The 14399-nt window shown below is 40.8% G+C and overlaps 1 protein-coding gene across 1 annotated transcript in view; it reads right to left on the reverse strand.

The window, feature by feature from the left end:
- The window catches only part of LOC106568679 (cadherin-7), a 152784-nt gene extending 147299 nt beyond the window's left edge, over positions 1–5485 (reverse strand). The window contains exon 1 of the mRNA XM_014139204.2: positions 4997–5485. Coding sequence (XP_013994679.2) covers positions 4997–5251 — 255 coding nt within the window. The 5' untranslated portion in view covers positions 5252–5485. The remainder of the gene's footprint in view (positions 1–4996) is intronic.
- Between the last annotated feature and the right edge of the window lie 8914 nt (positions 5486–14399).

Raw genomic sequence — 14399 nt, forward strand, 5'->3', positions numbered from 1 at the left:
CAGGGTTATCTTTGGTCACTTTGTTACCTCTCTGATTAATGCCGTCCTTGCCTGGTCCGTGAGTTTTGGTGGGCGGCCCTCTCTTGTCAGGCTTGTTGTGGTGACATATTCTTAACCGTTTTTAATAATGGATTTAATGGTCCTCTGTGGGATGTTCAAAGTTTCAGATATTTTTATTCTAAAATTGATAAATTGTTTTTTTTCCCCTCATCAATCTACACACAATACCCAATAACGACAAAGCAACAACTGGTTTGAAATTTTTGCACATTTATCTACAAAAAACTATATCATCACATTTACATAAGTATTCAAACCCTTTACTCAGTACTTTGTTGAAGCACCTTTTGCAGCAATTACAGCCTCAAGTCTTCTTGGGTTTGACGCTACAAGCTTGGCACACCTGTATTTGGGGAGTTTATGCTATTCTTCTCTGCAGACCCTCTCAAGCTCTGTAAGGTTGGATGGGGAGAGTCGATCTTGTTCAAGTCCGGGCTCTGGCTTGACCACTCAAGGACATTCAGAGACTTGTCCGAAAGCCACTTTTGCGTTGTCTTGGCTGTGTGCTTAGAGTCGATGACCTGTTGGATGGTGAACCTTCACCCCAGTCTGAGGTCCTGAGCACTCTGGGGCAGGTTTTCATCAAAGATCTCTCTGTACTTTGCTCCATTCATCTTTCCCTCGATCCTGACTAGTCTCCCAGTCCCTGCCACTGAAAAACACCCCCAAAGCATGATGCTGCCACCACCATGCTTCACCGTAGGAATGGTATTGGCCAGGTGATGAGCGGTGCCTGGTTTCCTCCAGACCTGATGCTTGGCATTCAGGCCAAAGAGTTTAATCTTGGTTTCATCAGACCAGATAATCTTGTTTCTCATGGTCTGAGAGTCTTTTAGGTGCCTTTTGGCAAACTACAAGTGGGCTATCATGTGCCTTTTATTGAGGAGTGGCTTCCGTCTGGCCAGTCTAACATAAAGACCTGAATGGTGGAGTGCTGCAGAGATGGTTTTCCTTCTGGAAGGTTATCCCATCTCCACAGAGGAACTCTGGAGCTCTGTCAGAATGACCATCGGGTTCTTGGTCACCTCCCCGACAAAGGCCCTTCTCCCCGATTGCTCAGTTTGGACGAGTGGCCAGCTCTAGGAAGAGTCTTGGTTCTTCCATTAAAGAATGATGGAGGCCTGTGTCTTCTTGGGGACCTTCAATGCTGCAGACATTTTTTGGTACCCTTCCCCGGATCTGTGCCTCAACACAATCCTATCTCGGAGCTCTATGTACAATTCCTTCGACACCATGGCTTAGTTTTTGCTCTGTCATGAACTGTCAACTGTGGGACCTTATATAGATAGATGTGTGCCTTAATTTTCTATGAAAGTATCTTTACTTTTACTTAAGTATGACAATTGAGTACTTTTTCCACCACTGCTAATATGTGCCGAAAAGACTGAGGACTCACAAATGGTTACGTTCATGGCTTTGTGGTGGTGTCCTCCCACTTGTCCACATGCTCAAGATTAATTTATGTGTAAGGCAACACTCGGTAGATTCACCCCCCATGAGAGACACGTGTTCCAACAACCTCTTGGATTCCCAAACGAAAGAGACGTGTTCATCGCTTTATGCCCCTGCCATCTACGTACAAGATCTGTTTAAATACTGAAAGAATTTGAAAGATAAAGGAAGCCTTTGATCGCAATGAACTCGTCAGCGATTATTTGACTGGGTCGAGTATCAAATGAGAGGATGTACACGCTCACGTTCAAGAGGCCTCTTTGATACAATTGCTATTTGGCTTTTTTTCAGATCGTATACGAGAGGAATTTTGAGTCTTAAGAAAATGTCACTGCTTAAGTACCTTTGCTATGTCTTCGTTTACTGTAGACTATGGTAGGGTTGATTAAGGGATTAGAATAATCTTGTCAATTCTTATAATGCCTCTGTCATCCACCCCTCCCTGTTCCTGTACAGTATGTAGCTTTCCAATGCCTCTGTTTTGCCAACTCAGCGCCATTCAACAATAGTAATTGAAATAGTATCTCTTGTAGTATTTTAATGAACGGAGGCAGTAGCATGAGTTCCCTAGAAGGCCGCGAACCCAAATTGCCAGGCCCAAAGAAGAACGGCCTAACCACTATTCCAATTGTAAGAGATTGTAAGGTGCCTATCGACTAGGGTTGTTACAGTATAATTTCCACATACAGTGTTGGTTGGGTGTTTGAATTACTTTCTTCCCCTTGTATTGCCCAACAATCTATCAGGAATCAAGGTAAGACCCAAGTGCAGACTGTGTGAAGTAACAATGTTTATTGTAACAACAGGGGCGGGCAAACGAGAGGTCAAGGCAGGCAAGGGTCGATAATCCAGAGTAGAGGCCAAGTTACAGGACGACAGGCAAGCACAGGGTCAGGTCAGGCAGAGGTCGGTAATCCAGAGGTGGAATAAAGGTACAGGATGGCAGGCAGGCTCAGGTCAGGGACAGGCAGAGCGGTCAGGCAGGCAGGTACCTGGTCAGGACAGGCAAGGGTCAAAAACCAGGAGGACGAGACAAAGAGCGACTGGGGAAAAACTGGAGCTGAGACAAACCACTGGTAGGCTTAAGCAAACAAGACAAACTGGCACAGACAGAAAACACAGGTATAAATACCCAGAGGAAAAGTGGGGAAGATGGGCGACACTTGGAGGGGGTGGAGACAAGTACAAGGACAGGTGAAACGGATCAGGGCGTGACACAATCAGAGCTTCCTTTTCCTTGTGAATATGTGTACCCTAACCAGCCATTCGGTTTAGCTGCCACAATCACATACAGTGGCAAGAAAAAGTATGTGAACCCTTTGGAATTACCTGGATTTCTGCATAATTTGGTCATAAAATTTGATCTGATCTTCATCTAAGTCACAACAATAGACAAACACAGTCTGCTTAAACTAATAACACAAACAATTATATGTTTTCATGTCTTTATTGAACACACCATGTAAACATTCACAGTGTAGGGTGGAAAAGTATGTGAACCCTTGGATTTAATAACTGGTTGGCAGCAATAAACTCAACCAAATGTTTTCTGTAGTTGCGGATCAGACCTGCACAACGGTCAGGAGGAATTTTGGACCATTCATCTTTACAAAACTGTTTTAGTTCAGCAATATTCTTAGAACATCTGGTGTGAACCGCTCTCGAGGTCATGCCACAGCATTTTAAATCGGGTTGAGGTCAGGACTGATGTTGATTTACTCCTGTGTTTTGGGTCGTTGTCCTGATGCATCACCCAACTTCTGTTGAGCTTCAATTGGCAGACAGATAGCCTTACATTTCCCTGCAAAATGTCTTGATAAACTTGGGAATTCATTTTTCCGGCGATGATAGCAAGCTGTCCAGGCCCTTAAGCAGCAAAGCAGCCTCAAACCATGTTGCTCCCTCCACCATACTTTACAGGTGGGATGAGGTTTTGATGTTGGTGTGCTGTGCCTTTTTTTCTCCACACTGTTGTTTGTTCCTTCCTTCCAAACAACTCAACTTTAGTTTTTATCTGTATACAGAATATTTTGCCAGATGCACTGTGGAACATCCAGGTGCTCTTTTGCGAACTTCAGACGTGCAGCAATGTTTTTTTTGGACAGCAGTGTCTTCTTCCGTGGTTTCCTCCCATGAACACCATTCTTGTTTACTGTTTTACGTATCGTAGGCTCGTCAACAGAGATGTTAGCATGTTCCAGAGATTTCTGTAAGTCTTTAGCTGACACTCTAGGATTCTTCTTAACCTCATTGAGCATTCTGCGCTGTGCTTTTGCAGTCATCTTTGCAGGAAGGCCACTCCTAGGGAGAAGCAACAGAGCTGAACTTTCTCCATTTATAGACAATTTGTCTTACCGTGGACTGATGAACATCAAGGCTTTTAGAGATAATTTTGTAACCTTTTCCAGCTTTATGCAAGTCAACAATTCTTAATATTAGGTATTCTGAGATTTCTTTTGTTCGAGGAATGGTTCACATCAGGCAATGCTTCTTGTGAATAGCAAACTCAAATATTGTGAGTGTTTTTTATAGGGCAGGGCAGCTCTAACCAACATCTCTAATCTAGTCACATTGATTGGACTCCAGGTTAGCTGACTCCTGACTCCAATTAGCTTTTGGAAAAGTAATTAGCCTAGGGGTTCACATACTTTTTCCAACCTACACTGTGAATGTTTAAATTATGTATTCAATATAAACAATAAAAATACAATAATGTGTGTGTTATTAGTTTAAGCACACTGTTTGTCTATTGTTGTGACTAAGATAATGATCAGATCAAATTGTATGACTAATTTATGCAGAAATCCAGGTAATTCTAAAGGGTTCACATACTTTTTCTAGCCACTGTATCACAATGTGGTGAGATCCATTCACTACTCCATCTTGGAGGTGCCCTATCAAAACTTATAATTGTTGTCAGACCTTAAGCAGGAGGCATAAGTGGACACCACGGGCCTGTTCAGGAGGATGCAAAGTTACAGAATGTTCAGATAGAAAACCTTTTTTTTTTTAGAACAGGCATGATTGTCAAGTAGAATTAGGGAACAGAGTAAGCTCTATTTATTTATATCGGCAACCTTCTGAAGGTTTCATCTCACTAAATAAACGGCGGAAGTAAACATGCAATTGAAAACCCTTGCGCTCTTCATGCACTCTTTATGAAAGGGTTTCTACACAAGAGCATCTAATGGAGATGGACGAAGACCTGAGAACCCGAGACTCTCTGAAACACAAAATGTTCTCCGTTGCTCCTAAATCCTTCCTGTGAACTCACATCTCCAACAAATGCATAAACAGGTAAATAAGTATTGGATAACACAAGTATAGTTGGGTCAAGACTTTTTGATCATCTTGTACTCAGCATCTTTTCTCCCCTTCACCGAATCCACCTGTATGGTGTCCATATTAGGACAGTCACACATCCACCGGTTCCCTGTATAAATGCACAGCTGAGAGAGAACCCAGGTGAGAGAGAAATTCTTACCTTGCCCACGTAGAGTGGCTCGTCCCCTGTGTACTCCTCCAGCACGAAGAACTGGTTCCACACCCAACTGCGCCTCTGCCTGTGGTGTGCCCCCCCTTCGCAGCTTCTTTGGTACGTCCCGACTGGCGGCAGGGGCACTGAGTTAAAGCTCAGGCCAGAGCAGCCCATCTCCCAAAGTGGTAATAGCAACAAAGTCAACAGGCTAACCACACTCCATACGGGGGAACAGTTCAGTCTCATCATTGCGATACACATATTTTGGGTGAATATGAACTGCGAAAGACTCAAGAAGAAATGTTGTCAACCATCCACAGGGTGAATTTTGGGGTTCAACAGAAGCGACACCTCAGTCCAGGTGTCGTTTGTTTAACGAGCAAGTGTATCCTTCAGCAGACAGACGGAGGATAGTGATTGTTGGTTGTCAAGGAGTCAGAAAACGGCTACGGCAGCGGAATGGTCTTCTTTACACCTGAGCACAATGAATAATTGGAGCCTATCAGAAAGAAAGAGAGAGGGTGGGAGGGAAAGGAAGGAAGGAAGGAAGGAAGGAAGGAAGGAAGGAAGGAAGGAAGGAAGGAAGGAAGGAAGGAAGGAAGGAAGGAAGGAAGGAAGGAAGGAAGGAAGGGTGAGAGGGAAAAGAAGGTGAGGTGAAGAGAGAGATTCAACGTTGGATGAAAATTATCATGCCAAGGCTTACGTGTATGATAACAAGCAGTCAGGGATAACATGCACCCATTCATTTTTTTTTCTCCAGAAAATTTAACATTTGTCAATGGGGGATCATTTAGCTATTTGATTTTGAGTTTTAAGACCCCTTGAAGTATCCCCCCAAAATATAAAACATTTATTTGATTTAAAAAAATATGTGGCCTTACTGCTATTAGCCCATACAAATGCATTGAATAACAGATTCACTACATGGAACAACAGATAGTCCCAAAAACAAATCAAAACAAAGTATGTTCTGAAGTGTCTGTCCTAGAGATATAACAAAGATCAGGAAACATTTGTAATAATTGTTTTGTTGTTGTTGTATTTAATCCCTTATTTTTGGCACTGAGCAGTACTTCCATAAATTGTTTCAGACGAGTCTTGTGAGGCCTGTGGGCATGTACGTGTTTGGGAGAGTCTCACGTTTCCACAGAGGGGTCATATTAGTGTACAGCCCAAACTGTTTGGACGCTATAGACAGAAGTTGGCAGATCAGTTGTACTGATTTCAGACGAGTCCTAAGAAGCTTGTGGGGGTCGTAGAGCAACATGGAGAACACCATCATGTTCGCGAGAGTCTCATCTTTCCATAGAGGGGACACTACAGCTCAGACACTACAGACAATTTTGTGAGAAGAGCTCTAGCTCTGTCACCGTGCACCACAGATGCGGAAGTGAGACATCAGCGGATGCTGTGGATTGAGAAAAAATAACTGATATCTCTAGCTAAAACGTACACATTTTTATGGGGATTTTTTCTTATGATAATTAGATTTCCGTGGGGACGAGGACTTTAACTCTTGTTTTTTTTTACAAACTTTTATGCCTGGTATATAGTATCATAACCTAGGAATTAAAGCAATTTTTGTATTTTCTAAAGTCTAGCAACCTTGCCCGCAAGTATGCCAGCTAACTTCTTGGGGCTATGTGGGACGCTAGCGTGCCACCCGTGGTGCACCCTATCAACAGCAGGTGCATTTCAAGAGCGGCAAATTTGAAACCAAATAAATGTCAAAATTCAAATTTTTCAAACATACAACTATCTTACACCCTTTGAAAGATAAACATCTCCTTAATCTAACCACGTCGTCCGATTTCAAAAAGGTTTTACGGCGAAAGCATAAAGTTAGATTATGTTAGGAGAGTACATTGACAATAGCTGTGTGTAATGTTTTGTCAATTCAAAGACAGGCGTCACCAAAACCATAAAACCAGCTAAAATGATGCACTAACCTTTTACAATCTCCATCAGATGACACTCCTAGGACATTATGTTAGACAATGCATGCATTTTTAGTTCTATCAAGTTCATATTTATATCCAAAAACAGCGTTTTACTATGGCATTGATGTTGAGGAAATCGTTTCCCTCCAATAACCGGCAGTCAAGTCAGCACCACAAATTAAATAATTAAAATTAGAAAACATTGGTAAAATATTATATTGTCATTTAAAGAATTATAGATTTACATCTCTTGAACGCAATCAACTTGCCAGATTTAAAAAGAACCTTACTGGGAAATCACACTTTGCAATAATCTGAGCACTGCGCCCAGAAAAATACGCTTTGCTGTACAGACAAACGGCCATGTTGGAGAGATCTAAAATCGAAAATACTATGTAAATAATCCATTACCTTTGATTCTCTTCATCAGATGTCACTTCCAGGAATCCCAGGTCCATAACGAATGTAGTTTTGTTCAAAAAAGCTCATCATTTATATCCAAAAAGCTCCGTGTTGTTAGCACATGATCTAAGCCAGCCGGACTTCTCGTCATGAACGAGGGGAAAAAATATATTTACGTTCGTTCAAACATGTCAAACGTTGTATAGCATAAATCATTAGTGCCTTTTTTAACCAGAACATGAATAATATTCAAGGTGGACGAATGCATTCTCTTTTATAACCTATTGGAACGAGGGTACCCAACATGAACTCGCGCGCCAGAGTCTAATCGGCCATCACCGTTCCATGGCTCTTGTTCGGTCAGATCTCACAGTAAAAGACTCAAAACACTTTGTAAAGGCTGGTGACATCTAGTGGAAGCAATAGGAAGTGCCAAAACATTAATCAACCCCTGTGTGTTTCAATGGCATAGGCTTAAAGTTAATTCAACACATCAGGTATCCACTTCCTGTCAGAAAATGTCTCAGGGTTTTGCCTGCCAAATGAGTTCTGTTATACTCACAGACACCATTCAAACAGTTTTAGAAACTTTAGGGTGTTTTCTATCCATATATAATAAGTATATGCATATTCTAGTTACTGGGTAGGATTAGTAACCAGATTAAATCGGGTACGTTTTTTTATCCAGCCGTGAAAATACTGCCCCCTAGCCCCAACAGGCTAAGATAGTTAGACACGCTACTTTAACTTGATTAATAGCCTAAAATGACTTGGTAGCTAGTTATGAGGTTAGGAGATTGGGAACCTATCTAGCTGGCTAGCTAATAATTGCTAGGTGTCACGTCCTGACCAGTATAGGGGTTATTTGTTATTATAGTTTGGTCAGGATGTGGCAGGGGGTGTTTGTTTCATGTGGTTTGGGCTATGTATTTAGGTAGAGGGGTGTTTGGTTTATGTGGTTCGGGGTTTGTTAGTCTATGTTCTATGTTACTATATTTTCCATGTTCTATCTAGTCTTTTGTATTTCTATGTGTAGTTAATTGGGGTCGGACTTTCATTTTTTGTCAAAAAAAATTCAATTGGAGGCAGCTGGTTAATGTTGCCTCTGATTGAGGGTCCTATAATTAGGAGTTTGTTTTTCATGGGTTTTTGTGGGAGATTGTGCTTGTTTAGCTGTGTGCCTGACAAGACTGTCCAGTTCGTTTGTGTTTTGTATACGTTTATTGTGTTTTCCTTCTTCACCAAATAAAAACAAAGTATATATTTTCCCGCTGCGTCTTGGTCTTTACCCTACGACAACCGTGACACTAGGTGGCTAGTATTATATAGAAACAACAAAACACGTTATAATAATTTATTAATCAAGAAGGAATCAATAGGCTACATAGCTGATTAAATTAATTTACAAACATACTTCCTGCCCAACATCGGCAGCTAAAATCAAATCAAACGCTGTGTGTCACTCAACACTTTCTCTCCTCCTCCACTGATGGTACAGTCTGCACGCACTACAATATCTAGTGTCCTGCCTAGCATATCTTTCCTAAGTGGTGCACCTTGGAAGGGCATGACACCTCTGTAAGCAATAATAACACAAGTAACACCTTGACATAGTTTCTACCGAGAGAAATATATTTAACCTCTTGAGGATACCCTAGGATAGGGGGCGCCACAGCGCATTTTGAAAAAAATTTGTTCCCATTTTCAACGGCCTACTAATCAAACTCAGAAGCTAGGACATGCATATACTTATTATATATGGATAGAAAACACCCTAAAGTTTCTAAAACTGTTTGAATGGTGTCTGTGAGTATAACAGAACTCATATGGCAGTCAAAACCCCGAGACCGATTGAGACAGGAAGTGGAATTCTGAATTGTGGACTCGACTTCTCATCTTTCCCTATTAATCACACCGTTAACAATGTTTCATTGAGCACTTCCTATTGCTTCCACTAAATGTCGCCAGTCTTTTCACAGTGGTTTGAGCCTTATACAGTCGAAACTCAGTGAATGAGACGCATTGGAAATTGGTCACAGGGGATGGGCCATCACCATTATGACGCCGGCGGCCCTGTCTACCCCCACCTTTGGAAACGTTTTAAAACACTCTGCAACCGTCCCCGTCGAATCTTATTGGCTCTCTTGGTGTTACAGGCCCTGAAGATTAATGTTTTACAACGTTTGACATGTTTGAACGAACCTAAAGGCGGGAAAATCTCATTTTTCCGAAACTGCAGCCCTGCGCACGTCGGAGTATTTGGAGACAGCCCTAGGACGCGCTACCAACAGCAGGCTAATGGAACATGAAGGATGGACTTTTTCGACCGAAAATACATCTGTTGTGGACCTGGGAATCCTGGAAGTGCTTTCTGATGAAGACAACTAAAGGTAGGCGATTATTGACAATATTATACAAGATGAGATGTGACATGCGATTGTTCCAAGATGGCGCCGAGCTCGGTTTATTAGCTCATTTTCTGAGTATCGCATCTCCTTTTATCGCAAAGTGTGATTACCCAGTAAAGTTAATTTAAAATCTGGTATGACAGGTGTTCTCAAGAGATATTCATCTATAAATGTTAGATTGACAATGTAAATTTAAAAAATTGTTTTCGAATAGTAATTTAGGGATTTGTAGCACTGTTTCCCGGGACGCATTTGAGGGGAAAATAGTTAGTCAACGTCAGACGCCGATGTAAAATGCTGTTTTTATATATAAATATGACCTTTATTGAACAAAAGAATGCATGCATTGTGTAACATGATGTCCTAGGTGTGTCATCTGATGAAGTTTGTAAAAGGTTAGTGCTGCATTTAGCTGTTTTTTGGTTATTTGTGATGCAAGTGGTTGGTCGGAAAATGGCTATGTTGCTGCTTTTTACGATGGACTCATCTAACATAATCTAATGATTTGCTTTTCCTGTAAAACCTTTTTGAAATCGGACGACGTGGGTCGATTCAGGAGAGGTGTATCTATAAAAAAAATATATATTAATAAAAAAAAATATATATATTACTTTTTTTTATGCTAATTGGCGATATGATTTTTCGCTGGATTTTGATCCCGCTGACGGGATGAGACGCTGAAGAGGTTGTTTAAGGTCTGGTAACTACAAAAGGTACCTGAATTCGGTAAATACTTTCACTGTCGCATGATTAATTACATTGTACTTCAAAGTGGCTTAACCTTTCGCTGCAGCTGAGAAAACAGTCTTTGAGATTACACTTTTCTTTGAGACTTTCAAAAGAGCAAGCATGCATTGACTATCATATAATACAGAGCCTATCAAACCGCAGTGAAGATTCAATAGTAAAGATTTGTTTTGTCATATCTATGTGGAGAAAGCCTTCTCTCATTGTCTCTGTGTGACTTGCCTTTGAGTTGTGTGTGGAAATGGCATCAGCAGTCATGCCCACTCCAGAAGCCTTTGTTTGCTCTTACCCTAGGAGCTGTAAGACCACTGTGCCTGTCGGCAGCTACAGTATATGGGAGAGGCTGTACGGACACGCCTGGTGCCCAAATTAATAAAGTATGTCGGGCAGCTGAGAGTCTAATGGAGACGAATGGATTCAGTTCAGTCAGGTCAGTTAGTCGTCTTGATGAGCCCTTCTCAGCCAACTAGTTTAAAGCTAGCTAGCTGGCATCAAAAGCAGCATGGAGCTAGTTAAAACTTGTAAAAGAAAGTGATGTTTATTTTGATGGGTAGGTTGAAATAACTTGTAGTATTGGTCACCATCTGAATGTCACCATAACATGCCAATTATCTAACGTAACGACATGCCGGGGAGAATGACCAGTGCAACGGTGTTGTAACGAGGTGCTTCCCACTAATGCTTCCCACTGGGCAGCAGTTGCTTCACCGGGCAGCTGTATCACATGTCGCTAGCGGTAGCTAACGTGGCCAGTTTGTTCCATCCCACTGATTATATTTAGAGTAGGATAGCAGCCTACACGGCAAAAGTCAATTGCGTTATATCACTGAAATGCAAGACACGTTGGAGTGTATATAGTGTCTGGTCTTGAGATCCACGGTGTCTGCTGATTTTCACCCAACAGTTTGTGGTCTCTCTGGGCCAACCCAACCACAATTCACCAATCATTAGGCATATTTCATTCTTAAAGATTTGCAGTTTAGTTTCAAATAAATGTTTCTTTCTACACCTTTTGGATCAACTAAACCAATGTTCAGTAGCTTTTCCAAAATTCCCAGGTTTTCCAAAAAAAATCATGGTTGGAAGATTCCAGATTTCCTACTTATTCCCTCCTGATTCCGGGAATCTTCCAACTGGGATTTCTGTACAACCTGGGGATTTGGGAAAGTTGGTTATAAGAATTTCTCACCCCTACCGATGTTTGTCGCATTGTTATCTCTCTTGATGCAATTCACAGTATATACTAACATAAACAAGCCCAAGCTCCAGTGGATTAGGCACTAGCCACACGTTTCGACAGTTACTTGTCCACTAGGGGTGTTGTCGATAGGGTTGAGGATGTGCTAACAAGTGAGCTATGGCTCCAAACATTGTGGGTACATTCCCAGTGCTAGGCACTTGTTTTTTCATTTTAGTTTGTCTGTTTTAACCCAAACCTTAACCCTAACCACTCAGAATTAATGCCTAAATTTAACCCAATCCTTAACCCTAACCTTAACCACTCGGAATTCATGCCAAAACTTGACCCTTGAGGTCGGTTTTGGTTTGATGAGTGAATGACAGCACTTCTGTTGTGCAGTTTGACTGACGGATGACAGGACGTGTTGATATAAAATATTTGGTTCGACATGGGGATTTGTATTTGGCTGTTTAGAAGTACACAAAACATATTAAATACTTAGGATGCTTAATAAGTGACAACAAACAACAAACATATAAAGATAACTTTATTCCATTACTCAACAATATGAAAACAGATCTAACTAAATGGAATAAAATTCCCCAAAATCTTAGTTAGAATAAACATCTTTAGAATTGCATTGCTGCCAAAGTTTTTGTATTTATTTTCGGTAATACCAATTACACCACCTAAAGCATTCTTCTAAATAAGTATAACAGACCTTATATGGGGAAATAAAATTCATAGAAAAAAAGCAAAGTTTTACATCTTCCTAAAAGGCTCTGCATGGTCAATTCGATGTCTGAAGTGGCCTTACAGCATTTACTGCGGTGCAGCCTCAGCAGACTTCAGGGCTTTCATACTTCATACTTCTTGCGCTTAGCGGAGCAGAGCAGAGCTATTGTGAAGGAAGTTGTCAAGGAAGTTTGTGTTTATACAGGACATACCGCCCTCACCTACTGCAACCAAACATGTCAATGCGGAGCTATACAGAGCCCTCCGGATTGTTACAAAATTTGAGAGGCGCACGGTAGACAGCTTGATTTGGCCTCCGGAGGCTCCGCATTTGCGTCACACCCTCCATTACGAAGCCTCTAACCACATTTTTGGATCAAGTATGAATTTGCTTAATTTTTTAACCTTCCAGACTTGGAATTGTATCAACTCACAAACCAAGGCTTTTACTTGCAACAGATATGCATCCACAACACCCCTAGTGGACAAGTAATTGTCAAAGCGTGTGGCTAGTGCCTAAAGAGGAACAATCTGTACATATTGAAGATGCGCATTCTCATCCCCAGATTCTATTTTCAAAAGATAAAGCTAACAACTTCATAGTGAAGAACACTATAACAACATGGAAGAAAATGTAATTTCTTCTACAAGAACCAATATCACTCACTAAAAACAATCTTATGGAACAATCCTTGGATGGATTTCAGAATTCACCGATAAATTGGTCCACATGGAAAACTATAGACATAGAAACCGCAAATTACTTGCTAACAGGAAATACAATTAAGTCCATGACAGAATTAAAAAGTAATTTTGGACTGACCAATAGTCAAATACATGCAACTTAAAAGTTGCATATTACAACATTTGAATTTTAAATCTTTTGGACATCAGAGCAACCTTGAGGTAATCTTATTTAAGTCAGAAAAGGATGTTCATATGATAGGGAAGATATACAAAACCTTGCAGAGAGCATATTCAACTAACAATCTCTTAGAACAAAATAGAAATTATTGGAACAAAGACTTAAAAAGGACTGATGTTGGCACAAAATGGAGGGAAAGTTGGAGCATAACTATTGAAATTACATTTAGCAAAAATGTATGCTCAATCCAGTATAAACTAATGTATATAATGTATTATACAAAAGACACATTTCACAAATGCTAAAGCACCACTGGCAGAGTCATATCTCAAGTGTAAACTAGTAATGACTCAATAACCCATGCTTTCTGGGAATGCTATAAAGTCCTGAAGTTGTCGGCAGAGCTAAAAGTTGGCTGTTAGAAGTAATAGAATGTAAACTTACTTTAATCCGTCTGCATATTTCAAGACATTGCATATGGGGATGTAGTGCAATACCCAATTGGCTGGACGACTCTCTTTTCATCACTCATCTTGAAAAAATGTATAGCAAAACTTGGACACAATGGAAACATTTTATGATTTATTATTGAAACATTGAAATAGCATGGGCAACCGAGAAAAACAAAATGGTACAATTTAAGGCTAAGTTGCAAACAATAATGCAGGCACTAGGGATTGGGGTGTGAGCATGCGGGTCTGAGCAGATGAGAGGTAGTCATTGTTGGTGTGTGTCTATAAGTTGTTGTTCGTATGTATGTATACGTTTGTTTTTGGAGTGTAAAAAAAAAGGTGAAAAAATCGAAAATGTAATACTTTTAAAAAAATACTAAAATTACAAAAATAAACCGACATAGACTCTCCTCACTATTCACAAGGCCCCTTGGATTCAGAGGTTCAAGATGAACCTATGCCATTCTCTTTGATCATCCTCTATCCAGCCTCCTTTCCATCCATCCATCTCTCCCTTTCTCTTGCTCTCTCTCTCTCCCTCCCTTTCTTTTTCTCTTTCTCTCTCTCTCTTCCCACATGCTGCAACGCTGCTGAGGTGACACTTGTATGAAGGGGAAATGTCTTATCTGAACCCTCTAATCTCTTTTATAAGCCTCACTTTACAGGGAATTACAAGTGCT

The sequence above is a fragment of the Salmo salar genome, chromosome ssa14, assembly GCF_905237065.1.
Source record: "Salmo salar chromosome ssa14, Ssal_v3.1, whole genome shotgun sequence".
NCBI classification, from domain to species: Eukaryota; Metazoa; Chordata; class Actinopteri; order Salmoniformes; family Salmonidae; genus Salmo; species Salmo salar.